This window comes from Gallus gallus, chromosome 14 (assembly GCF_016699485.2).
Source record: "Gallus gallus isolate bGalGal1 chromosome 14, bGalGal1.mat.broiler.GRCg7b, whole genome shotgun sequence".
Classification (NCBI taxonomy): Eukaryota; Metazoa; Chordata; class Aves; order Galliformes; family Phasianidae; genus Gallus; species Gallus gallus.
Window position 1 is genome coordinate 10,036,535 of NC_052545.1, and position 27,547 is coordinate 10,064,081.

Genomic DNA, 27,547 nt, shown 5'->3' on the forward strand with positions numbered 1-27,547 from the left:
AGCCCGGGGGGTTGGCTGGAGAGAGCAAAGAAAGCGAGAAGAAAAGCACGAAGCTGCTAGCACGGGTCTGAACAGGGCGCTGCGCACCTCTCCCTGCAGCAGCAGCCGCGTCCCCTACCGCCGCCTCGGGCTCGGGGCGGAGCGGGGCTGTGGGGCTGGGCCCTCCCACCGCCTTATAGCGCGCGGCCGCCGGGCCGAGCCAGCGCCGCCTGCCTGCTGGCCGAGCCGAGTCGAGTCCTCTGTGCGAGGTGAGCGGGCGGGGTGCCCCGAGGGGGCTTCGGCCTGGGGTGGGCGCTCGGGGGCGGCGGGCGCTGCGGGCCGGGGCTCGGGGCTCGGTGCTCCTGTTGCTGCTGCTCGCGTTTCTGCGGGGCACCGCGGGAGAGGTGGGGCCGGGCGTGCCGGCCGGAGAGGGGCCCGGCTCAGCCTCGTCTTCCCCGTGCCGGTGGGTTGGCTTCCCTTAAAGCTCGTTTCTTACTTATTTCTTTATATACATGCGCTTCGGTGTGGTTTTTTGTTTGTCTTTGTTTTTTTACACTTAAGAACTGGGGATGCGCCGTTGTTACAGTCAGCGGTGTTATTTTATACGTCGCGAGGAAGGCAGAGCGTGCGAAGTGAGGGCTTTCTTCCGCCGGGAGGAACGAGCTCCAGCAGCGCTGGGCGCTGAGGGCCCTCCCGAACTTCTGGCTCTGGCTGTACTGAGGGCAGTGAGCTGAGCTGCAGCTCCTCCGCTCGCTGTGGCTGGATAAAGCTCTTATTTCGTGGTGTTTGCACACGGGGTGTACGTGCGTGTCGCTGCTTGCTCTTCGGGAGAAGTCTCCAGGTTTAAGTTTTGGATCTGTGCCTCTGAATTTGGCTTCTAAGGGAGGGGATTGAAGTTCGTCTGTGATGCTGTTTTTGCTGGAGCTGCAGAGCTACTTCTGAGAAATGTTTGCAGAACCCCCAGTGGTGCTGTGCTTGGTTTCCTTGAGAGTCTGAGAAACCATTGGGGCTGCTGTGACGTGGTACTCCTGATGAATTATTGTGGCATATTTTATTTTAATTGGTGTGGTTGAAAGGTGTTTTTTTTTTTTTCTCTCGACTGCTGCTGTAAGCATCACCTTCTGACTTTTGCATTGTTTGGCAAACGAGTAAAGGGAGACAGAACGTGGCTCTGGTGAGCAACCCTTTGCAGGAGCGGGCCGTGGCTGCCGCTCGTCCTGCAGCCCTGTGTGCATCAGGGCAGCACGGTGTTGTGCCACCTCTGTCCTTGTGTGACCTGTGCACCTACTTCTGGCCACACATACCCTCTGCCCCCTGAGCATCTGCTGCTGTAGCTTTCCCATGGCTGTATTTATTTCCATCAGCAACATCCTCCCTTATTTGCATGCGTGTATACATAGAAGTATCTGCATGCAAATAACTTGAAAGCAGCCTGATATTTTGAGCTGGGTTATACAGAGTTCTGTTGTCTTTTATGGCTGTTGCTGTTTGGGTAGAGGTGTACATCTAGTGAAGCCAATCTTTGTGTGCTGGAGGGATTGCATGCATCACAAGTACGAATGCATCTAACACTAGTTAAGCAGCATGGTAGCAAACCATTGGTGTCATGGTGTTAGACTGCGTGACATGGGGCTGTCTGAATGAATGGTGGTGTTGGGTTATTTGTAGGCTGAGGTTGCTCGTGGTGCTAAATATTGCCCTGGGGCACGTGTCCCTGATCTCGTGTCCCTGATCTGTGAGTGGTGAGTGCTGGAGAGGTGAAGGGAGCCTTGGGGGCAGAGGTGCTTCTTGTTGGAAGAGCCAGCAGATGTAATCTCTGAGAGGGGATTAAAGGGACAAAACAACACCGGGCAAATTAGCGCTCAAGGGTGATAACTCGTGTGAGAGTGCAGCAGCATTTCTGCTTGGGAATGTAAGTGAGCAACGAGAAACTGACCAACAATCCCACTGGCTGTGGCTTGGGGGGCTTCAAGGGGAGAGCTGTCCCTGGTTTTACTTCCTTCTGCTAAAGTTTCTACTGGATAATTGCCTATGGGATAGACTCAGCGTGAAGGAGCGTATGCTGTTGATCATTAGTGAAATTGGGTGAGATTGTAACAGTTCAAATCACTGGTAAATATTCTGATGTTGGTGGAGGTCTGCCCCTCACCTGGGGGGTTTCTGAGAGACTCTAAGGAGAGGTGCTTAGTTTGAAAAGAGTAGAACCCCACAACTTCCTCCTCAGGAGAGCAAGCCATGAGCCCTGCATGTGGTCATCGCAGCCCTGCCCTGGGTTGGGAGCTGCCTTCATGTGGGGCTGGGAGCAGATGTCTGTGCTGTGCAGGGGTGGTGGCAATCTCTGGGGAGATAAAAGGAAGTAAATAGCTATAGAGCTTTTTTTGTGCGTGTGAGTATGAAATTTAGGAAAACTTCAAATCCTGCTTTTTGCAACAGGTTGTGGTGGAAACTAAACAAAATGGAACTGATGAAACACTGGAGAGAAATGGGAGATGCAGAGTGGTGATTTTAGGTCTGTGTGATGTGTTATTCCTTGGCATAGCTCAGCTGAAATGAAAAATAGGAAGCATTAATCTGCCGAACTGTTTTCTCCCAGGGCAGGTAGAGATGGTTGTTTCGCTTCCGTCTGCCTTGGTCTAATATTGTCTTTTCATCATATCCGAGGCAGCCCCCTCCACAGATCAGCTATCTTAATTTCCTCTGCTCTCTGAGCTGCTTGTTTCCGCTCTTGCTGTTTGGCTACGCTGTCTCTGGGGGCTGTGAAGGGGGGTTCAGAGCCAAGTGAAGCAGCCATAGCCGTGTGCTGCTTTCTGCTCTTCCAGTTCTGTAATTTTGTTCCTTTGAGCCAACCTTTGCTGGGCAGGCACTGAGTTCAGGTCTTTTCTGTGCCCATTTTCATTATTCGCAACAGATGTGTGGATGTAGAGTATGTGATACAACCCAGGCTGTGAGGAAGAGCAGTGGCGAGGCAGTACGTGGTGCCTGTACAGCTTACAGAGACGGTGCTGCACACAGCAGTGTGCAACTCTCCCTGCTGCAGCACTGCTTCTTGCAGTCACCCCTTCCTGAGAACACCCAGCTGCCTCTTACTATGGAGCAGAGGTTTTTGTAAACAATTCTGAGCAAGGTCACTTGGAAAACTTTGCTTTCCCCCCACAAGCAGTTGGTTAGCAAGAGGGAAAAAAAAAAAAGGGAACAGAAAATGCAGAGGTGGAGCTGCTCTGTCACGTGGTGGCATCTCAAAGCACTGCCTGAGCTTGGGTGTCAGCTGCAAGGTGCATCTGGGAGAGGAACTGAGATGATGTGTTCTTTCTCTGCATGGTGCAGAAAGGCACTTACTTGTCTTCCATTTCTGTTATTTGTGGCCACGTGGAATGCATTAAAGTGATGCTTGTTTGCTGTGCCCCAGGGAAGATGTAAAACACCATGCAAGTCAAGTCGCAGCTTCTTTGGTTTGGCCATAGAGCTTTTGGGTAACTGGGGCGTGTGTTCTGCCCTGGGAGCCTGATCTCATGCTGGTGGAGGGGGCTTTAACAGCCTGGAAAGCCTGGCTTCAGCTCTATCAGTTTTCATTTGAGTGGTTCCTCTGATGCTATAGTTTTACTGTCTGGCTACAGTCCTGCTGTCTGATCTCAGAGCTATGCTGGTTGGTTGGTTGCTGCTGGCCTGAGGCAGTTGCACAGCTGCTTCTCTCATTGGGTCAGTTTAAGATGAGGATAAATAATAAGATAACCCAAGACATCCTTTTTAACCAATGGTTGAGTTTCGGGGGGCTAATGTCCCTAGCATTATGAGGTTGCTGCATTTATTAATGTAATTTGGAAGATGAATAAGTTCATTTCCTTATGGCTATTACAGTTTTTACCCATTATCCACAGTGTGTTGGGCTCCTTGGTCCTATCTGACACTTGTCCTGAATTCCGTGTATTGCCAGGGAGGAGCTGGAGGTGTGATGATAGCCTTGAATGATGTTTAAATACTGCCATGTTTCAAGGACAGGAAATTTAGGTGTGGCCTTTGAATTCCTGCGGGGCTGCTGGGATAGTAATTCTGCTTGGAGCCCTGCGATGATGTGTTTCACCTAGCAGCTGGCTCTGAGCTGCATCCTGCCTTGAAAGGTGATTGGATAATGGAGAGGTAAAGGCACTGAGAGAAGAAAGTAACCAGCAGTTACATCCAGGAGTGGCTTTCCACTGAGAACAGTGCGATGGAGAAGGGCTCTGTTACAGTACTCTGGAAAAAGCACGCAAGGCTGTGTGTGCTGCATGGCCATTGTCCTTCCCCCATGGCTCTGTGCCCGATCTGATCAGATCACTGCATGTAAGATAGAGGAAAACAGAGAACCTTGACCCAACAGTTCCACTTAAATATTAAACAGTGCTGGTCCTTTGCCATGCCTCATGGGCAGCATATGACTTCGGAAGTGGCAGAGTATTAAGAGCTAAAGCTGATCCCAACAAGAAGAGCAAAGTCCATGCTGGTACAGCTTACAGTGGGAACTTGCAGGCTTACAAGCGCTGGAGGCTGCCATAAAACTGAGGTAGGAAGCAAAACTGGGTTGAGTGTTTCACAGCTGTGGTACACAAGGATGGTGTGGTAGGTGCTTCCTTGCTGGGTGGTGACAGCAGGGCTCACTGTGAGCCTTTGCTCTCAAAGGGCTGTTCACTCCCCTGACTACCAAGGTAAGGAGCAGGGAGGCTTGCAGCAGACCCAGCGTCTCTGATGCTCTCCTTGCCCTCCCAGTGCTGCCTGGGGCAGGGAGGTGGGATGTCCGTGTTCTGAGTGGTGGTTTTGCCCTTGAAGCCTCTGCGTCTTAAAACCTTCCCAAGGAGCATCACTTTTCTCAGGTTTTTTTTGCCCCTTGCCATTTTAAGGGCTGTCTAGCCATAGTCTGTCTGGGAAATGATCATTAAATCTTGCCTTCCAGTTTGGGAGGGATTTTGGTTTTATGATAGTACTCACGTGTTTGGTTTGTTTACGTCGACCAAGGCACTCTAGCTTTAGGGAAGATAATGTTTTATGAGCTCCTGCTTTTTGGTTGTTGTTTGATGGCTTTCTCTTCATGATACAATTGGACAAAGCTGGTCAAAGGCATTTGCTTGTTTTCAGTGATTAAAATAAGCCACAGTCGTCATTGCAACTTCTTTACAATCACTTGAAAGAGGAAATGTAACTACTTAAGAAGGGGGGGGGGGGGAGAAAGAGTATTTCCTGTTTACAGAATTTATACCTATTACTTTTTTTTAATGATTTTTTTTAAGCAGTTTCATTATTTGTCTTATGCAAGTCTCAGGTTCTGAGTGAGCGTACGCTTTGTTTCTGTGCAGAGGGACTGCTTCTGCCTGCTTCGGGGACTCTGGGGAGCTCCAAAAAGCAAGTCTCACAGCTGTTCAGTGCAAAGGGTCTAGGTAATTTTTGTCTCCACGTGAATCCACATGGCTCCCTTCTCTTCTGATTGTTTCTTTTTCACCCATAATTTAATATTTCTTAGCATGAAACAGAGATTTCTCCTAGGGTCATGAGATAAGATACATTGTCTTTTACCCACAGTGGCAGTTTCCTTCCCTTTCTAGGAAGGAAGCTGGCTGCTGGAGCCAGAGCTGCATCTGGCAGAGCCGTGGCACAGGGCTGTGGGGCTGTTGTATGGCTGCCGTGCTTCACATATTGGCCTCTCCCATCCTTCCACCTCTCTGGCTCTTCTGCAGCCGGACTTCTCCTGGAAATCCTCCCAGAGGAGTAAAATAAGAACCAAAGGGATTGGACAGCTGTCCCGGCTGTAACTGCTGTAATACAGTGTCTAGTACAATTTCCTGTTAAATGTGTACTTTCTGTAAGTTTTATATATCAGTTTTATCATAAAATGAAACTGATATAAGTAATGAAGTCAGAAGTTTTTTATGTCAGTTTCAAACCTGAAGGAACATACATGCCTCAAGATTTGTTTTTTTTTTTTTTTCCCTCTATCAGTTGATTATTTTATTGATTTATTTTTATTTTTTTACCTTTCCTGGAAAGCATCTGTTGCTTGCTTCTTTGCTTTATCTTGTTTAGCTTTGAAGCATGAACTCAGCAGGCATAAATAACACTTGCAGCATCTCTGGTTCTGGACAGCTCTGGCCTGTTCCGTACGTAATTCTCGAAATCAGGGCATGGTAAATAGTTTTGTTGATGTGTAAGTAGACACGAAATCCAGCCTCACACACATGGCTCTGCTGGCGCTGCGATTTCATGGGCAGTAAAACAATACCATTCCTGTTGCCATTTAACTGACTCTGAACACAGAGAGCGAATGTGCTGAGCAAGAAAAACTAGGTTTTGCATGCGTGGTAATTGGACTGAAAGCAATCAAACTTACGTAGGTCCATTTTCCCATCAGTCAGATAAGAATGATACATTACCTGCAGTAGACCTACTGGACTGCTGGTATTGTAAGATGGATTTGAGACTAAAGAGATTTTTCTTGTCTTTTTTTTCTTTCCCCCTAGGAATCTGTTTCCCAAACTGTTGGTCAAAGGAGTGTGACAGAATTTGTTTAATGTCTGGTTTCTGAAGAGTTTATGATGCTTGCTGAAGTGGCTGTTGTTCCTGAAGCAGTTTGGGAGGTTGTGAGTGGTGGGTGTGTGCCTCAGCTGTATGACTACTCATGCTAACAAGATCCGTTTACACCATATAGAGACAACCAGTTTGTCAACACTGCAGACCACGTACGGTTGGTGGCAAGTTGTGTGAGTCACCATTGTTCCCTGGCAGTGGAAGGTACAGCTGTACCCTGGGGTGCACCAGCACAGCCAGGTGTGCGAAGGGATCCTCCTCTGCTCAGCGCTGGTGCAGCTTACTTTGAGCACTGCATGCAGTTTGGGCACCACAATATAAGAAGGGCATAAAACTATGAGAGAGAGCGTCCAAAGGAGGGCTGCAGGGATGGGAACTGTTCAGATTTCAGAAGCTTTTCCTGAGAAATACAAATCCCTATCTTCCTCGTGGCTTGGGAGAGCGCTTCTGTTAAAATCTGCAGGAAAAGAGCTGACAGCAGTTAAATCACGTGGCACCCGAATTCCCTGAGGCTGGGCTCTATGCTGGACACTGAGATTATTTTACTTCTTGTGAAGACACTGAAAGAGAGTCCTGCACTTGGAATTAATTCCTTTTGGCAGTGTCCTGATAAATTCCTGTTCTCTCGTTTCTGTCGGAGTTGTGCTGGGTATGAGGGCTGAACATCCCCTGCTGCTGCAAGCCTTGCTGGCCAGAGCTTTTGGATGAGCAGAAGCTTGTATCTAGTGTGGGGGGCTATGCTGTAAATTGGGTTGACAAATACAGTGGAGGGAAGAAAAATAGAAATGCAACTGTGAAGTGGGCCAGTGATCTATAAGCTTATACATATATAGCATAAGCCTTGGAAATAGGACACAAGTAGGAATATGTGGGTCAGCACAAGGAAGGACTTTAATGGAAATTGAGAACATTTGATTGCTGGTCAGCAGAAGCTAAGATTCTTTTCACCCTTGTGTCGTGTCGTATACATAGGACTTGTTTTTTTTTTTCCTAAGAAATTTCAATACATCGTGCATTTGTCAGCCACTTACTGATTTTGATGTAGGTTCCAAATGAGGTCTTAATCATAAGCCTTTTGGTTAATTTCTGAGAGACAATTGGAAGATACCTGTTTTTGGGGGTGGGATGTTTAAAATGACGCGTAGTGCTGCAGGCAGTGAGGCTGGGGGTCAGAACAGTCAGAGGCAGGGCTGGGAGGAGTCTGGTGTCCGTGGGTGCCTTGTGGTATCAGTGTGGTGGCTGAGTTCTTTGTGAGTGACTTCTTTCTCAGCACCCTGTAATGTGCGTCTTGCTGTGATGTTGGCAGATGAATTATCCTCAGAGGAGAACTCTTTTTTTTCCCCCTTGGTAATACTCTTAAGATCTCAAACTTCCCTGATTGTAGACCTTCCTAATGTGATCTGTTTTCTCCTACTAAAATGTTGATTAGGGAGAAAACACAGTGAACTAATTGTTCTGAGAAACACTTGAGCCACATAAATATTTCAGGGGATTTTAGTAGCCTGGGGATCTCACAGTTGCACACAAACAACCGTACCCATAACTGTGGTTGAGGTTCTGTCATGTGAGGAGGCTGGAAAAGGAAGAACTTCTCCAAAGTACCTTAGGGTTTATGTTCCTTGCAATTGCACGATGTTGTGTAAGTCTGTTTGCCTTGTGGATGAATGCTAAGTGAATGAGACACTTTAAGAGAGGTTACACAAGTTTCAGTGTAAATATTTTCTGCCAAAATGATGTAATTCCTGGAACAAACTCACATGGGATGCGCTGGCATGGAAGTAAGGGCAGGAACAAAGCTTCAGGATTGAAAAAGCAGTAAAAGAAGATCGTGGAGCTTGAGAGCAAGCGCCGGAAGGGACAGTTTGTTCTCTGTTCATCCCTATATTGTGCTTCCTCTGGGAAATAATGTAAGTTCAGTATGATTGAAGCCTATTTAGCAAGAATAAGTTGATACATAGTAAGTGTTGCCTCTGTTATCCAAGAACAAAGTTCCCAATCCTGGCTAAGGGTGTGATGAAGGGAGCAGTCAGTCTCGTGTGCGAGCACTGATTCTTTGCTGGAAACCATGAAGTGCTGAATAGATAACATCTGGCTCCTGGTCCACACAAAGCCACCTAACTCATTGGCAAGCTGAATTTTTAGAGCTATTTGATACTATTAGGGTTTATTGTCTAAGAAAAAGTAATTGCAGCCATTCAAGTGTGAAGTCAGAGGAGCAATTTGGAAGTCCTAAGATGTGTTTTAAAAAGCCACGAGGTTTTCCTTTTGTAGTTAGAAATGTAAAAGCAGGGAAAAGAACAGAAAGAAGCTTGTAGCCCTCCCTCCCTCCCCCCCCCCCCTTTCTGTCTCTCTCCCATTTGTGTCACCTCTAGTGGAAAATTTAAGGCTTGATTTATGAATAAGCCTGTACTCTTCTCTGTGCTCCTCTGAGCTAATGCTGCCCGTCCTTTGTCTGTTGTATCTTATGCCCTTCCCTTTCCTTTTCTGATCTTATTTGCTGTTCTCTGTGTTCTGAACTCTGTCCTTTTTTAATGTCTTTATATTCACTGTCAATTAAAAGGAGATTTTTTTCATATGTCAGTTTAGCTGTGGGACTTCTTGCCACAGGATACTGTGGTGCTAAAGGGCTTGGGAAGGGTTTGGCAAAGCTCCTAGCATGTTATTGTGCCACCTTTGGCATAGCATTTGTTTAAGCTTTATGTTATAGGATGTTAGAAAGATGTTGAGGGTAAGTAACCCTGTGTGCTCACCTTGTATTTCACTCTGACCTAGGCAGACATTAGTGGCTACTGGTGTCAGACTGGATAAAGTCATCCTGATGTTCCCCTGTGTCTTTGCAGAAGTCTGCGATCTGTCTTCTTGATTATCTTCCCTTTATTATAGCCTGTGTGATTCATGTAGGATTAACTTATATCTGAAGAAGCCAATATATGCTGTTGTGTACTTGTGTGGTATATTCTGCTCCAAGAGAGGAGTGGTTGGTGCAGTGCTTTCCTGTCCCTGGCTCTGGCTGTGATTTGGCGTGCACCTGGGCAATGCTGTGACACCAGTATCACTGCGCTGCTAAAGAAACCATTGGGACTGTAGACTGACCGCATTCCTCCCCAGCTCATGGCCTCTTAAATTTAATATGCTGTTAATCTGTACACTCTTACTTCAGGCAAAGCCTAGTGAGTGCTATCACCTGTGGCAGCTAATGCACTCCAGCTGGGTACAGCTTCCTGTGACGGCTTACAGATAAAAGACCCTGGATAGCTATTTGTGCTGGGCAGTTGAGTGCAAGAAGTTAAAGCAGTATCAGTGATGGCAAATGTAGCATTTCTAGTAAAATAGGCTTTTGATTCCTCTGTAGTTTTGTTAGAGTAAGTCATGGTCTATCACCATATAGCTTTCTTTACAACCATAAACCAGGTGAAATATTCACCTACCTAATCCAACTGTCTTCTCTGTTCCTTAACCTAAAGTGCATTTATTTTTATTTTTTTTAATCTGTCTGCTTGCATGAACAGTGAAAGAAGGTCACCTGTAAGATTTTCTCTTTATCAGTGTATTTCATGAGCTGCTGCTGACTTTGTTCCCCTGCCATCCCTTTCTGTGATGTCTGCTGTGCAGGGTGGGTTTGGGCAGCTCCAGCAGTACTGCTCTCAGATGCATCAAGCTGCTCGCTGGAGGAGCTCAAGGGCAGCCATGGCATTTGGGAAAGGGTGCTTGCTGTTGTGCTGCTTGCAAATCAACTTTGCTGCTTAAACTCTGCCCAGTTCTAATCCAAACTAATCCGCATGCATAGATGAGCGCTAGGAATTTTCTTTGTATTTTATCTACCTTATAATTAGGTTTTTATTGAGTGTGGGGACAGTTGGGCAGCGTCCTGGTCTCCAACTGTGGCCTGCTAAGAGCATAATGTTTATACAGTAATCCTTTCTGTTGACACATCACATGCGTATTGCAAGTGTTCCAAGTTTTAATGTTAATTGAAGCGCCAGTATTAATTGTGGAAAGTTGCTCATAAGCAAACTAAGCTGGAAGGAGAAACTTTCTGCACCCTTGGTCCTTCACGTTCATCTGAGCAAGGCAGTGGGAGGAGTGGGAGTCTGCATGCCTTTGTGCCTTCAGTGGGTGAGAGCAAGGGACATGCCTGCTTGGGATTCTGCCCTGGAGCAAAATTGATCTCAGAAGCATTCAAGGTGTTGTAATGCTGGTACTATATGAAGGAATCGTTCACAGATAGATGTGACAGGGTGACAGCCACCAGGAAGCCTATTCTGGCTTTTTTGGTGTTTCCTTCATTCAGAAGAACCTAGATTTCCTTGTAGCATTGTGGTGCTGTTCACAATATTTAACATTCCCCCAAACTGCTGTATTTGGTGTATTTTTAGTATATGGGGTAGACTTAAAGGAGGACTGAATAACAATGTGTAAATGTATAAGGAAATGATGACACTTGCATGTCACCTACTGTAATTAATTCCATAGATTATTTTTGGAGGGGAGGACTTAAGACATTTCTCCTGCATGTACTGCATTCTATGCATTGTATTTTATCTGTGTTTTAGTGTGGTGCATTCCTACATTATTTAAAATAAATCTGTGTTGGTCAAAGTTGATTCAACTGTGTGTTGGAATAGGTGAAGGCAGTGTGTGGTTGGAGTACTGCGAAGTGCAGCACCTGGAAATGTCACTGCCTTCCATCCCATTGCCTTCATTCAGTAGATAATGGAAGGCAAATACTTTACTGGCTCAAGAAGAGATCCTGCCCTGATTTTCCCCTCTGTCAGAGCTGCTGAGGTGAGGCAGGTAGAGAGCTGTCTGAGAGCGTTCTTGCTTTGCAGCGCTCAGTTCAGAGCCAAGGGCAAGGTCAGAAAAACCTTTGTAAGAGTTCTCAGTAGCTGTATTTGGAAGGTGAGACCTGCACGAGTGAGGCAAGATGGGAGGATTCGGGTGTGGGCGTTGATTTTGGTGTTTGCTGGTGCCTTCCTGCGTGCGCACAGCCTTGCATCTGTTCAGTGGTTGCAGAAGCGGGGCCGGCACTTCTGCTCCTCCAGGAGGAGTGCTGTCAAGTGAACCTGTGTGTGAGCAACAATAAAATAGCCAACCGCTTCCGTAAAGCTGCAGGCTTCCTGTGGCTGCTCAGGCCTCTGCCCTGCTCTGAGCTGTGCTCTCTGTTGGGCGGGCGGCCTCCATGCATCTGCCCCCACAGAGTTCCTGTCACTTCTGGGCTGGTGTGACAGAAGGTACCAGGCTGTTTGGCTGCTGTGGCCGTGGGCAGTGAACAAAAAGGGCATTTGTGCGGTGCAGTGGTACTGCGTGTTCCACACCACGTTTTGCTTCCTATCTGAAGAGCGGAGGACACAAAAATAACCTAAATGAGAACAATAACCTAAATTAGCACTCTTCTAAATCCATTTAGCCTGTTTTGTTGTAAATATTTATGTGGCCTGGCTGTGTTTTAAAGAAAAAGAGAGAAAATTCCGCCTCTCTGCCCTTATTTCAGGTTGGGGATGGGCAGTGCTTTGTGTTTAGCTTTGCTGCTGCAGATGAGTGCAGAGCTCTGCGCTTCGTGTGTCACCTGCTGGTTTATATTTAGAGGAGAGAAAGTGTGCGTTTCTGTGAAAGCTGCATTTTCAATTGTGCAAAAGCCCAAGTTGGATGCTGAGTTATCAGAATGAGGTTTTAATCATTTAAAATAGTTTAAATTTTAATCATTTCGCTTTTTTTTTCCTGTGGCCTATTAGAGTTGTAGCTCTGCCAGTTCAAAACATGCACTCCTTGAAAGCAGGTTGCCCAAAGCAGAGGCCTTCCCAAATCTGAGACTTCCTCATACCAGTGACTGCAGCAGGCCTCTTTGAAGAAGGTTTGGAAAATCACATCCCTTTGGTGTTATTTTGGTCTTAGCTGAACGTTGTCTGTGATGCTGGGCAGAGCATTAGCCGGTGGATTGCAAATGCCATCCATATTTGGACAATTTAAAGCCATGTTTTTGTTTCCATCTCTGTTCTGCTTAAGAGGAGGGTGGAAAGCTTAAGCTGGTGCACGAACATGACTCTCCACTTTTACCTTCTCAGTACCCTGAAGAATCAAACACAAACACCTTTGTTCCCCAGTGACTTCATTCTTAAAAGACCTGTTTAATTTTAGTCATTAGTTTCAGGAAGGAATAATGAGAATTTGTCATTGACAAGAGGGCTGCATCTCACGTGTGTGAGGGATCTGCTCCATAATTCATGGGCTGGAGAGCGTGGGTGTGGATTGGATGGTGCAAAATGGAGATGAGATTTCAGTTCAGTGAGCCTTGGACCTAAAGACAGCTTTTCTGTTCTTCATGATATTCTCTTGACCTATATCACTACACATTTTGCTAACTCATCCAGATATTTTTAGATTTTCTTATTTAAGAGCATACCAAATTATTGGTTATTTTTGTATTACTTATTCTGTCCTTTGTGATGGAAGGGAGTTTGCACACCAGAGCAGTGCTGATTTATTTCTCTTCCATCTGTCCCTTTGTGTACCTGTAAGCTGTGCAGACGTGTGGAGAAGTGCTGCTGTTTCTCATCATTCCCTCTCTTGTCATGGATTCCTTGAGGCTTTTCTTGTTGTGTGATGAGCCATGTGTCACTGTTGGTGTGCTGAGAAGGGGTCCTCTGCTGTAGGATGTGAATGAGAGCAAATCTGACTCAGGCTTCTGTGAGCCTGAATGCATACACAGAGTCGTTGCAGGAATTTTGTAGCAGACTTGAATCCACTGAAGCACAGTGTGGTGTCTGCAGGCCAGAGGTACTCGTGCAGTCAGCCATCGCCTTCCAGCTCTGCTGTCTTCACACGTTCCCATCCTTGATAGAGTAAACTGTGTGACTCTGCCTGAAGTGAATTAAGGAGCACTTGGGATTTTCATCTTCCAGTTCAGCTGAAGATATAATAAGTTCTAACAGGTGTGCTAATAGCTGAGCAGCTGCCATAGTGAATGAAGCTAGCACTGGTCTAAACTGCATAGTGAAAATAACCTCCAGCAGTGAAGATGTAGCCTTTATTTCTGCATTTCTTTCTGTGATATTTCTTTCTTGTAGTATGTGTTTGTGTACAGGTGCAGGACCACTGTGCTGTCAAACCCAGTCTGTCTGGGGCATGCCAGTGTCTGATATTGAGGCTGATCTCAGCACTGGGAGCCATTGCCTGTGAGCACAGCAGAAGTAAACTCTAAAACACTGTGTTTGTTATGAAATTATCTGCTTTTGATGAAGCTGCTGTGTACAGTTCAGAGGCTTTGTACAGAAAAAAAATGAACTCATTGAGTTTCTTAGAAGGGTAGAAAGGATGACTGAGGGGACTACTGACTATGCTGGGGAGAATCATGGAACAGATTCTCCTGGAAGCTATGTAAAAGCATATGGAAGAGAGGAAAGTGATATGGGATAACCAGCATGGCTTCACCAAAGGCAAGTCCTGCCAGACCAACCTAGTGGCCTTCTGTCCTGGCATAACTGCATCAATGGACAAGGGAAGATCCACTGATATCATCTATCTGGACTTCAGTAAGGCCTTTGACACAGTTCCCTACAATACTCTCCAAATCAGACAGATATGGATTTGATGGGTGAACTGTTTGATGGACAAGGAACTGGTTGCAAGTTGATACTCGGAGAGTAGTGGTCAATGGCTCAGTGTTTGGATGAAGATCAGTGATGAGTAGTGTCCTTCGGGGGGGTCAGTACTGGGACCATTACTCTTCAGTATCTTCATCAATTACATCAAGAGGGAATGAGTACACCCTCAGCAAGCTAGGGGACACCAGTGTGTGTGGTGTGTTTGACACGCTCAAGGGATGGGATGCCATCCAGAGAGACCTATACAGGCTCAAGCAGTGTGCCCAAAAGAACTTCATGAGGTGCAGTGAAACCAAATGCAAGGCCTTGCACCTGGATTGTGGCAATCCCCACTGTCAACGCAAGCAAAAGGAGGACAAAAGGATTGAGCACAGTGTTGCCCAACTGGGCTCGTGAGTGCTGGTGGATGGCAAGCTGGTCATGAGGCAGCAGTGTGCTCTCACAGCCCAGAAAGCCAACTGTATCTTGGGCTCTATCAAAAGAAGGGCAGCCAGCAAGTTGAAGGAGGTGATCCTGCCCCTCTGCTCTGCACTGCTGAGACCTCACCTGGAGTACTGCATCCAAATGTGGAGTCAGTACAGGAGAGACATGGATCTGTTGGAGCACATCCAGAAGAGGGCCACCAAAATGATCCAAGGGATGGATCACCTCCCTGTGAGGACAGATGGAGAGCTGGGGCTGTTCAGCATGCAGAAGAGAAAGCTCTCGGAGACCTGAGAGTGACCTTTCTGTAGCTGAAGGGGGGCTATATGAAGGAAGGAAATGTTTTTTTTTTAGCAGGGTCTGCTGTGATAGGACAAAGGGAAATGGTTTCAAACTAAAGGAGGGGAGGTTTCGATAGGATATAAGAAAAAAGTTCCTTATGATCATGGTGGTGAAGAACTGGCACAGGTTGCCCAAAGAGGTGGTGGGTGCCCCATCCCCAGAAACATTCAAGGTCAGGCTGGAACAGACTGTGAGCAACCTAATTGAGCTGTAGGTGTCCCTGTTCCTTGCAGGGGGGGCTGGACTAAATGACCTTTAAAGGTCCCTTCCAACTAAAACGATTCTATGAAACAGCAGGAGATTTTGGTTAAACTATGTCCATATGTACGTCGACAGGAAATGAGTCATATTCTTGCAAAATCATAAGCTGAAGAATTTGTGACTTTTGTATGAAAACTTCCATTTGTGGATAAGTCAGATCTCCTTCTCTCTCTTCTCAGGCATCAGGAATGTCTTCTGAGCCTGCTGCATCTGCCTCGGAGCAGTCCCCCTCCTCTCTGCACTCACCCAGTTCTCTTCATCTGCCTGAAAACCGCAGGACGAGAGATCGCTCCCCGTCTCCCATGAGGGGGTACCTCATCCCCAGCCCACTGCCCACACGGCGCACCAGGACGTATTCAGCGTGAGTATTGGGAAAACTACACTTAGTAGGGACAGCCAAGTGATTGCATTTGGGCAGATTGATCAGCCCCTCACCTAGGTGAAGGGAGGCTGAGTTTGTTGGAAAACACTTTGGTCTTTTACTGTTATCTTTTCCCCTTAAAATCTCGTGGGATTAGAGTTTTCTTAGTCTAAATTGCTTGCAGTTTTGTACACTCTGTTTGGATAAAGAAAGTTGAAAGTATTTCCCTCTCTTTAAGACCAGATTGGTACTATTAAGTAGTTGCTGCTGAGGAATATACTCCCTGCGTAGTGTAAGGGTTATTTGAACCATCGTGCCTGTTTGCGTGGAGTGCTGCAGCTGAACCTTCTGCATCCGTGCTCAGCAATGAACTGCTCTTTGTGCTCTATTTCCCAGAACTGTGAGAGCATCAGAGGGTCCCATCTACAAAGGCGTCTGTAAGTGTTTCTGTCGCTCCAAAGGCCATGGCTTCATTTCCCCTGCAGATGGAGGGCCTGACATCTTTGTACACATTTCTGAGTAAGTTCCTGCTGAGGAAGCTGGAGTCTCAGTTTTTCTTGATTACTTAATGCTTTTGATATATCACATTCTAAGAACAGTTTGTAGCCTGTCACCCTTAATACCAAGCAGTTATGCAGATGTTACAGAAAAAGAAGACGATAATTTTACCTCTGCCAGTATTACTATAAATCTGTTGAGAAGTAGTAGATCTATCAAGTCTATTAGAATAAGCTGTTTTGCCTCAACCCAGAAGCTTGCATTTTATGCGAAACAAATCATCTAGGCAGTATCAGGCTTTAATTTAAAGTTTTCCAATGCTGAAAACTCATTTTTTTCCTTGCACTACTTAAATCATTATTAACATAAAGGTTAATTACCTTTACTGTTTAGAAAAGTCATTTGTGTAGCTTCAGTCGCAAGCAGCTCATGGTTAAAGTTTTCTGTTAAAGGGTTCATTAGTAGCTCCACTTTCTTCCCTTGAGCTCATGAAGATCTGTCATATCTGAATATACCTTTTGGTAAATCAAATGAATTGAGCTTTTCAAGTCTGTAATTTTTTTCATCCAGTCTAAAACAATCTTTCCAGTTTCTTTTCTAAGTGTGCTGCAGCCTTTAATTACTAAAAAAATACAGCTGTGTTGATATTTTCAGTATGTAGAGATAAGAACTTCTTCCATGCTCCTGCTGCTTCTCTTTCTATACATTCCATAATCGCATTAGCCCTTCTTGTCCCTAGTCTCTTGCTGAGTTGCTTATCTGCTCTGACCTCTGCATCCTCTGCAGCATCAGAGTTTGGTGCAATCCCAGATGCAGTCTGTCATCTTCTGGCAGCAGGGCTTGCGTTCCTGGCTCACAGATACATGACTTCATATTTTGTTGCACTGCAGCACATTTGATTTGAATAGGTCCTGCTTGCCAAGAGATCCAGATCACTCTGACTGTCCTCATTATTTATTGCTTGAATGATCTCCAAGTTTTAATAGACAAATTTATATTTGTTTCTAGATGGGGTCGTTGACCAGCATGGGGGTTGAAACTGGCCTCTGTTAGGATTACTATTGTCCTATCTACTACTTATCCATTTACTTATCAGTGTTTAGTCTAGCTATTGCTTACAGTGTTGAAGCTATGTAACCCTCATTTGTTTTCTTTGGAGTGGTTGTCCAGTGGTGAGTCAATAAAAGCCGTACCAAATTAACTCAGGTGCCCTCAGTTATCTTTTCTGCCCATGTGGTTAGCACATCTCCTTTGAGAATGAGCACGCTGGCATTCTTCCAGATTTTTCTGAAATGTTTTCTGCATGATGGGTTCACATGATGGGTTCAGGGTACACAAACTGCTTCTGCCCTCGATCGCCCTCCAAACAGCTGTAACTCAAACTCCAGTGATGTTTTACTGTTTGTCTTTTTAGCCAAAATATCTCCTATGCTGAAGTCCTATACGACACTACAAAGGTCTTTTTTTGGCTGTTGTGATTTTAGTGGTTTGTGGGAGAGGCCCCATCTCACAGGAGTCCCTTCTTGTGGGCTATGCTACTTCTGTATTGATCCTGTACACTTCCAAAGTGCTTTGACTCTGAGCCATCTATATGCTATAGTTAAGTGAGTATACCCTGGATGCAATGTGCCACCTTTATCCTTTCTTCCACCCAGTCGATCCATCCTAAAAACAGTACTGAACAAGTCATTGTGGTTGTAAAAGTTCACAGGCAGCCACATTTCTTATTTTTAGCATATTTACATTGCTGACACTTCGGTTTGCCCTCATCCTAACCCAGCCATGCTCTCAGCTTGCTCTCCTCTAGGTAAGGGATGAGAGGGGGAGGGCTGTTGGATGGGCAAGGGATAGCATGCTCCAGCCTGAGCTGTGGCTTCCCAGGTCTCAGTTTGGTGTCCTAGTCCTTGGGTCATACTGCTCCTCTTCATTTTTAATTGCTTCAATTCAGATTTGAATTAGTTCTCGTGCTGAGGGGGGCCAGACTATCTCTGTAAGTCATGTTGTACAGAGTAGTGTATGCTGCAGTTTTTCTGCAGTACAGCAGTTCTCTTAAAGCGGAGCAGGTTCTTCTTTTACCATACATGAGAAAATTGGAGGGGCTTCCTCTGCCCTGTCTTTCTGGCACCCAACCCACTCTCAACAATCCAGTGATGTATTTCCACTGCCTCCCTGGCTGATCCCTTCCTGTAAGAAACAGATCTGGTTCCTAATTGTTTCTGGTGTTAACCCACCTCTCTCTTGCGTTCACTGTGGTCCTTCACTCCCGTTTCAATCTCCGCAGCAGATAGGTGATACCTTTATTTTTTAAGCTTTTAACTTCTGTGTTCACAGATCACATTTTCTTGTGATGTGGGTTGGGGGTGCCCAAAATAGTGGGTTAGTTGATGTGGTTATGAGCAGTCCATAGGAATCCCACTCGCCTTTCCCAGTATATTTGGGTGTGAGCGTGTAAAAGAGACTTTCTTTTTATCCTCTGGGCCTTTGCATTGGACTTGGGATTTGGGCTGAAGCCTGTGTGCCTGCAAAGACGAGGCAAGGAGATAGTTCACTAGAGAGACCTGATGAATTAGTGACCACACTTTTTTTTTTAAAGGGATTTGCTTTTTAAAAAGTAGCTGATACCTTGGAGCCAAAAAGCATGTGCAGTGCTTGTGGGTTTTCTGCAGTTTGCTAGTGCTTGGCTCGGAAGGGGAATATGCTGCAATGCACACAGGCCTTTGGGGTGTCCTTCAGACTGGTTTCCTGACCCCATGTTTGATGATGGCTTTGTAGAATTGATGCTACACTTCTCCCAGGGCTTTGACTCACAGCACCTTTGTGTCCCAGGAGAGATCCTGCACTTGTGCTTTCCTCACCTGTTATTTTGTGATCTCAGGAAAATATGCTTGTGGACCCATAACTCTAGAGAACTGGGGCAGGGGAAAAGATAGCTATGGGAGATATCTTCTGATGATGTCCCAGGTGGAGATACAGTCCTGTTCTGTTGCTGGCTGTACTGGAGAGGTACCAGTAACATCATCTTCCTGCAGTGAGGAACCCAGCTATGTCCTGGCCACTGTCCCACTGCATCACAGAGACTGATTTTTGAGCTACCTGTGCCTGTGGAGACATCACACTGCTTGCTCTCCTCTGACTTCCTGTTATATCACTGTATTTAAAACAGAGCGTTAATGCTACCATCTTCTGTGTGGCTGCTCTCCTAGTGGAGTGTAATGATCCTGACTGGAAATTAACTGGTAATTAGAAACCATCTCGGAGCTGAATCTGAGCTGGGGGAATGATCCATTCCTTTCCTTTGAACTAACAGCCGTTTCTGGGGCTGCTGGGAAGCCAAATCTGTACTTTCTGATTTCCTTCAAAATATTTGAGGCACTTTATCTTGCCTGCTTTGGGCTGTGCGCTTCCTTCCTGATGTGTTTCTCTCCTGGTGCTTTGCTGCAACTGTTAAGTATCTGAAATAAGCAGTTTGTGTGTGTGTGATTGAGGGGGGGGGGGGGGGGGGGGGGGGGTGGGAAGGGGCTGTGGAATAACAGTTCTTCCTTGGGGAGGGGTTTGGATCTTAGTAAGATAGGGATAGATTTTCCTAAGAGTTCTCCTTTACACCCAGGTTGACTCAGAAAACTTGCATGTTGCACCAATGCACTTAGGAATTCCAGCTTGTTGTGTTTATAGCAAAACCTCTCCAGAATCTCTACATAATGATATAAGCCGTGATAGGTGAAAGTCAATACTTGCACTGTATGTGCAAGTGATGTGGTGGGCAGTGCAGGAGACTGTAGCCTGGTTAGTGAGCACAGAACTAAACAGCCAGAGGTTTAGTTTCTGGATGTGAACAGTAGGTATTGCTGTGATGGGATCTTAGTTGGGTGCTTGCAAAAGCCTGAGCCCAGGTAGAAATCTTTGGAAAGCTCTGCTTCTTGTGATCATGACTTTCTTCCTCTTAGTGAGCTGTGTAGTGTTGAATTGGCTGTTCAGAGCAGGTATGGAGGCATAACACTCCTCAAGCGTGGATTCCAAGACCACGACAGGAGATCTCTGGAGACCTGAGCAAGAGCGTGATGCATGTGGTGTACTGGAAGAGAAGAGCAGCTTCCTTCCTAGCTGTGGGAGGACCAGGCCAGGGCCCTCAGAGACTAGGGCAGTCTCATAGCAGAGATCTTGAATGTTTACAGATGGGATTTCTTAGTGCTTGGGCCTCTTTCAAACTTGTCTTTCCCAGTTAGGAGTGTGACTGGTGGGCGACTCCTGCTACTGATTTGCTTGCCAACCATCTCGATAAAGACATTGCTGGCATTGCTGATCTCAGCTGATGCTGGATCGGAATGCATCCAAGATTAGAAACTTGGAATAGTTCATTACTGTGCTGAGTCCTGTTGTTTAGTGAAGATGCAAGTTTACAGGGAGGTATACTGAAGAGTTAAATGAGCTTTAAGAAGCTCGCAAGATAATGCAGCCCAGCGGTCTGTAGGAGCTGTCAGGCTTGTTGACCAACAAGGCTCAGAATTAACTGAAAACTCCTGTTCAGGAATAGTTCCATTTGACTTAGTCTTTGTCCCCAGAGGTTTAACTAGAGCCCTGGAGTATGAATAGCAGCTGTGAGGAGGAAGAGCTAGAACAGCCCTTATTTAGGTAATTTCCTAATAACCTCCCAGCTACCTAAAAATAGTGCAAATAAAATGCTCCACTGTACCAGGCTGAGACTGAGCTGGGAAATGGGAGTTGCTGGATAAGCTAGAACTCGCTCTATTGTCTCATTCTGACACTGACACCAAGAAAACATTTCCTATTTTTAGCTTAGTATATAAAAGAGCGTTAAAGTTTCTGGATGGGGATTTAATATATTTATATATATATATATGTATATCCATTTGTTTGAATAGGAATGTGCATACAGATCTCTTAAAAAAATGGTGAAGGTCCTCACCTCTGCCTTAGATCAACATTTAATATATAGCTAGAGTAAAAATATTTTTTAAAAGTCTATGTTTAACTTCCTGTACCAAATTATCCAGGTAAATTTTGCATAGAATGGCTGCTGCAGACAGAATGTCTTCCAAGATCTGTTTACTTTCTCTGATCTCCTCCAGCTCATTTACCTTGCAGCACTTAAGGCAATTGCTTCCTGATGGGGGATCATTCTGCAGCTCAGCCATCTCATCACCTTTCAGGTGCCATTATACTGTTCCTTCTTGACACCACCAAGAAATACTGCACAAGCTGGATGCTGTTTGTTTATAAGCCTTGCTTAGTGACGCCGATGCTGGAGCAAATCTGCATATATCCAGTACCAGTATTTCCAGAAGCAGCATTTGGTAGGCAAACAGCTGTTATGCCATTCACAAATGGATGTGATCGGGCTGCAAAGTAAGACCTTTGTCCCCAGTGCATATGAAAATGCAGAGGACAATGAGTTAATAATCTCATATTAGGTAGGCACCAAGAATGACTGACAGTCAGAAAGCTGCAGGGATGAAAAGAATATCTGATCTGTGGGAGACAGGTTTAATGGCTGAAAGCAGAGCGTGAAATTTGAGCTGTTTGTGTGGTCACAGCCTTCTCACATAACTTTGGGAAGGACAAAATTAGTCTTCATCAGGTCCAGCCAAAAAAGAGCATGACAAACCAGAAGATGAGAGAAAGTACTGTTAGGATTGAATGAGGTTTTATCTCAGCTTCAGTTTCTTGTAGTGACAGTTTAAATAAGGTCAGGAACCAGGAAAGGGACTGATGCTGTCATGGTGATGCTTGGTCCTGTAAGAAGTGCTTCCTAGTTGAGAAAAGTTCTTATGGGTTCTTTTTTTTTTTAATTCTCAGGGAGAAAAAACCAGCACCACTTGGGTTGCAGGTGCACTGGTTACTGCCTTCTTACTGGAACCCATCCTGATATGTATATTCATATATTTCAATTTTAAGTGAAACTCATCCCAACAAAGTCCACATCATTTTTAGTGTTTGATCCGTACTCATTTCTCACTTCAGATTCAAATGATACGTGATTTTTCTTAAGTTTCTGAAACAACAGCTGCCTGTATGTGTGAGCATGTCTTTGGTGCTTCAGGAGATAGCAGGAGCCCACTGTCCTTTTACTTCAACCACACATCCTAACTACTCTCTGCAGATTCAAGTGTTTATGTTGCCGAGTCTCTTCCTGTTTTACAGGAGCTCTCAAAGAACACGTAAAGTTCCTGTTCATGAAAAAAACCTTTCAACCCAACTTAAGATCCTTTCCTGGGCAGGGCATCCCTATTGTTTGCTTCCTCTCAAGTGGTGACTTGTGATCTCATTGCTTGCTGTGCACGTTCATCCTCTGTGCGGGAATCAAAGGTGATGCTTGGTGCTGTGGAGTGGGCGGCCACAGTGCTAAGAGGAGGTGCTGCTTTATTTCCAGCTTCAAGTAACTGCTGTGCCTCAGCTTGCTGAAACCCTGTCTGCAGCTGCTCCTGGCGCTTGAGGCCAGATGAAGAAACACTTTTCATTACAATTCGTTCCAGTGGCTCAGCTGTACTTGAGTAAATCTGGACTTTCTGCTTTGGCTTCTATTGTCAGCACTCATTACATCTGAGTTGGGAAACATTTCCACTCACTGCCTTTTTCCTAGGCTGGTATTTCTTTCTATGGATAATGTCTGTGTGTCAGTGTATTCCATTGAAAGCTAATACTTGCTCAGGTGGGACTGCTGTCCTGCATGGGTTGTGTTGTAGCTGTGTATTTTTTAGCTCAGATAACAAGTCCTTTATCTTCTGGGACTGATGGCTTGCTCACCTGTTTGCATGAGCGCTGCAGCAGCATGGTGGACAGTTGTAGCTGTTGTTCATGAGTTACTGTGCTCAGCAAGATAACGAAGCGTTTGCTTGCATAAGATGAAAGATAAACTGCCTGTGGGGTGTTTGTTGTTTTATTTTGGTTTGCTGTGGTCTCCAGTTAGGTACTCCCTGATACCTTTCTTTGGAAGAGGAGGGTTGCTGCCTAGCGTGTGTCTGTCACAGCGGCACAGGAGGGCTGGGGAAGTTTGTCTGCTTTGTGTTGGCTCCTCATCCCCAGAGTGTTCCTGTAGTTCTTGCAGGTCTGTCTTCAGGTTGCTGACCTCAACACTAGGTTTTCAGGTACCAATTAGTACAACGTGGCATGAACTTCCCATCAAGCTTGTCTCCTAACTCTTAATGTATACTTCAGCTGCACCAATGAGCAGCAGGAGGGTGGATAGTCCTTGATTTCATCTATGGCTGAAACTCTCTCGGAAGGCCCTGCCAAGACTTCAAGCCAGCTGCAATGGGAATGCAGATATGTCTTGCTGTGGTGTGCATATCATGCTCTACTTGTCTTTTCCTCATTTGCAGTGGTCAGTACTTGAGAAAGCATATACAAGGGCTGTATGGCAACAAGGGTGTTGGTTTATCAGGATCAGGTGAATCTCTGCTCCCAGTAGGATTGTAAATACTGGATGTACTAATTTTTCACACCCAAAGAAATCTCAAACCTGTTAGAGGAATTGAGGGCTATAGATAAGGGCAATAACTGAAGAAGACAGCCATAGCAAGAGCCCAGAGGTGGGAGCTCCAGTGCAGTATGTTCAGTATGATACAGGGCTGGGCTAATGACAGGTCGTCTGGGGACTTCGGAAGTAAGTAAAGGTCAGTAGGATCAGCGTGTATGGGGAGGAAAGGCTGTCAGGACTGATCAAGGAGGATTTAGCTTGGCTTTTCTGTAAATATTTTTTTTCTGCTTGCAATTTACTGCCACTTTCCCAGGCACCACCCTGAAGAGTTCATCTTAGGACATTCCCTCTTGGGTTTGGTGTATGGGAGATAGGGTCTAAAGAATATGTTTCAAGCGACAGGAATGCCTTTAACTCCTTGTAACGGACTGTAGATCTGTATTTAGATATGGGAGCATTTTTAATATTGCATTGATAGGATCAGTCAGTGAACAATAAAGTTTGTTTTTTTTCCCCCTGAACTTCCCATGGGAGAAGATATGATTTCTGGGTCAGTTTTAGCTTCCACTGTATATGCCGGCCTGCCCTGTATCACAGGCTGCTTCTGCTCACCTGCCAACACCAGCTCTACAGCAGTGGTTCTGATGCGTGAGTCAAGGGAGCAGAAGCTGAGGTAGCTCTGAAGTAGGAAGAGTGGGAGGAAGGCAATGCAAGCCATGAAGTGGTTTTACAGAACTAAGGGGAGAAGTGAAATCCGATGTGAGGTTGCAACTGTAATTGTCAAGCAAGTGACAGTATATTTGTCTCCTGTCAGTCCTGTCAGTCTTTCCTGTAATAGCAAAAATATTAACAGCAGAGAGAGAGGACATGAAAGGCACTACTAAGTCTTCGGTTCCTGCAGTGCATTTATAAGGTATAATTCCTGGGTGGTGTCAGTGAAGGCAAAATAAGCACAACTGTCCAGAAAGAATCTTTTTTTCCTCTCTCTGAACCCTCCAAAAAAGTCTGTGAGCAAGTCATGCAAATCAGTCATCTGGTAGATTTTATAGTTAGTGTGTATCTGTTCTTCTGTCCTCATGTCACTACAAATTGTATCCACTGAAAAATATCTGAACAAGAAGAAATCTGAAGCCTGAATTGTCCCAGAAGGGAAGGGAGTCCTCAGCGTGGGCTTGTGAAGTAACGTCCTGTCAAAGAATTATGAACATGTGGTTCAGAAGGCATCTCTGCACGTCTTCACTGGCACATGCTGAGGTTTTTTATTAAATAGCTCTGACCTTGAACACGAGGTGAGGAGGGCTATTGCTCTTTGCAGCTCTGTCTCATCAGTACATTGCTGTGGACAAAAGGTGCCAGCCGTTATCGCTTTCCCAGTATTCCCAGACAAGACTCACAGTCATATCGCAGTAACAGCTGCAGGGTGGGAGTCCTCCAGCATCGCTCAGCATCTCTATTAGTGGGCAGGTAGGAGCGAGTGTGTGACCTGTGGGAGTCGGGTGCTGGAGGAGAGCTGCAATGCTGTAACACATCAGAGCCATTGACCTTTTTCTCCTCCACTTTTTTTCCCGTAGCAAGTGATTTTAAAGCTTCTGACGCTGTGTGTTACTTAAAGATATATTTTAAAAATATTTTAAATACCACAGACAAACTGAGTGTTATGGTGGAGTCACTTAAGGATAAATCCAGTAAGTACAGTTGTACAATCCAGAAAGAGTTCCAAAATGAAGTAGCAAGCAGTGTCAGCCCTGCCCTCTAGTGCAGCAGCGGGGAAGAGGCTTTAGGAATGTGGGGGAAGGTGCAGGGATCACAACAGTGCTGTCCTATGCGGGGCTCAGCTGACTTTAAGTCATGTTAGAGGTTGTAGGTAATGGTTTTTCTGTTCTTTAGGCTGGTATTGTTTGTAGTCATCTCACTGGATTTTGCTGTGAGACATCTAAAATCAACCTCAGCTTTGGCTGCTGATGTGGTGGTGTTCTTGTTGTTTGTTCGAACAAAACAAAAGACCACCCCAAATTTCCTTATACGTATAAGATATTCGTTATGATAAAAAAAAATTAGACTAAAGGAGGAATGTGATTTATGATGATCTGAAACTTCCTTTCCACAGCATCGAAGGCGAGTACGTTCCTGTGTCAGGGGACGAGGTCACCTACAAGGTGTGCACCATCCCACCGAAGAATGAGAAGCTGCAGGCCGTGGAGGTGGTCATTACCCACCTCGCCCCAGGAACCAAGCACGAGACCTGGTCGGGGCACGTCATCAGCTCCTGAAGTTGCCCAGGGGACGCTGTCTGCGTGGGTCACTGCTCAGCGCCTGCCACCAGGGAACCTGACCTAAGAATAGTCCGTGAATGGTGCGGGAGGAAATACTGCATTGTCAATAAAAGCAGAAATAGGCCAAAATTACCATTTTTACAGTAGGCCTGATTTAACAAAGGAGAAGAAAAAAAAAAAAAAAGGCAATCCAGATGCTAATGAAATGAAAAATTATGTCTTTATTAATGTGTTTACAGAAATGTATTTTAAAGAGATGTGGTTTGTGTGCTTTGAGGGGTTGGATTTATTTTTTTTTTTCCTTCATTTTGAACCAGTTCCAGTCCCTCAGGGGACTCGGGGAGCCTTGAAGGAGAGCCCTTGCAGCACAGCCAGCTATAGCAGATGCACAGGTGCAAGGCCCCATGGGTGCATGATCACTGTGGTCCCTTGAGCTGTGCTTCTGCAGGTGTCAGAGTACACTTTCTGCTGGTAGCAGTGCCTCACTGCCTTGACACGAGAGTGAGCAAGCTGCTTTGTGCTGCAATTTGTTTTCCTTGTGGAAGAAAGCTCGCAAACAGAGCAGCTGCTGCACAGTGGAAAATCTCCATCTGGTGGTTATGCTCTGATGGCCTTCAGGTGCAGCATTTGCAAACATGTCTATGTATGCGTGGAATATTGTGTGTTTTTTCTAAAAAAAGCCTGGATTGTTCATGAATTTACTTTGGTGCCTTGATGGTTGATTAGCAACAGGTTTTATAGGCCAGTATTACTTAAAATAAACAAAAATTAAAAATTGCTTCAAGGTAAGTGGTAGAAAGCTGTAGAGTAGCTTCAAAGCCTCTGGCTGCGTCTGAATTGAGACTGCCTTCTTGGCTGCATATAGCTGATAAGTGTCTGCTGTGGCATTTCACTGGCAGGCAGGAGAAATAACTTCTGAAAAGCAAGTTAGGTGCTGTTGCGCTCACCGTATACTGAAGTACTGTGAGAGTTACTTACTAGACTTGCCTCTGGATGGAGTAGATTCTGCAGCTGTGTTTTTTAGAAGACTTTCTTGATGGGATGTGCTCTGGCCACCCCTGCCCTGACTCTCTTCTCTGCCTGCGAGGTTGCATATAGTTGAAGTAATGTGACTATGCTGTTCCTGTTTGCCTTCCATACATTTTTCAGATGAAGCATTTTTTCTCTTTTCTTTCCTAACAGTGGATTTTTATTGACTTTGCACATAAAAAAAAAAAGAATAAAAATAGAAAAAGATTGCACGATACTCTTCTGTTAGCTACGTGACGTGGTGTAACTTCAGTTGCCTGTTTGCAGTTTTTCCAAGAGGCACTCGCTGTCAGGAAATGTCTCAGGACTCCTTCACAGCAGAGATCTGTTCCAAGGTCTGACCTGGGGAGAGCTCAGCTGTATGAAGGTCAGTAACTGCTGTGATGGCTTGTTTTACTTTAAGCTGTATTACACTATAGTGTGCTGTAATGACCAGCCTGCAGAGGCTTTTTGTTTTTAACCACGACCAAGTAATGGTGGGTTTAACACTATCTAGCTTGTGGAGTATCGCATATTGCTTTCTTTACAATAAATGCAGCTGTTATAATGCTGTAATATGTCTTCAGTCTGATCTCTACATACTCTGTGTTGAAGTTCTTTATTGTTAAACAGAGGAGACTGCAGGTGTCTGCTTATGTATGCTGTTAAGATGATATGCATTAACAGAAGAAAGTAATTCAGCATGTTTTCTAGCTGTGTAATCAATTAGTGTACAAGATTTTATATTTCTGTGAAGTCTTACTTTCATTATATAGTCTTTAGTATTAGCTGTTCGTGTTAACCTACACTGGGGGGG

At 45.3% G+C, this 27,547-nt stretch overlaps 1 protein-coding gene across 1 annotated transcript; it reads left to right on the forward strand.

The window, feature by feature from the left end:
• The first annotated feature begins 204 nt into the window (after nt 1-204).
• Nucleotides 205-27,306, forward strand: CARHSP1 (calcium regulated heat stable protein 1). Its single transcript, XM_040647497.2, has 4 exons — nt 205-442; nt 15,335-15,516; nt 15,913-16,035; nt 25,557-27,306. Exons 2-4 carry the CDS (start codon nt 15,344-15,346, stop codon nt 25,717-25,719), a joined length of 459 nt encoding a protein of 152 aa, XP_040503431.1. The 5' UTR covers nt 205-442; nt 15,335-15,343; the 3' UTR covers nt 25,720-27,306.
• The last annotated feature ends 241 nt before the right edge of the window (nt 27,307-27,547 follow it).

What these genes read in the sequence shown, in the direction of transcription:
- CARHSP1 (XM_040647497.2), top strand. Translation starts at nt 15,344, where the DNA reads ATGTCTTCTGAGCCTGCTGCATCTGCCTCGGAGCAGTCCCCCTCCTCT. An exon ending in CGCACCAGGACGTATTCAGC is followed by an intron (nt 15,517 to 15,912) that starts GTGAGTATTGGG and finishes TCTATTTCCCAG; the next exon opens with AACTGTGAGAGCATCAGAGG. An exon ending in ATCTTTGTACACATTTCTGA is followed by an intron (nt 16,036 to 25,556) that starts GTAAGTTCCTGC and finishes TCCTTTCCACAG; the next exon opens with CATCGAAGGCGAGTACGTTC.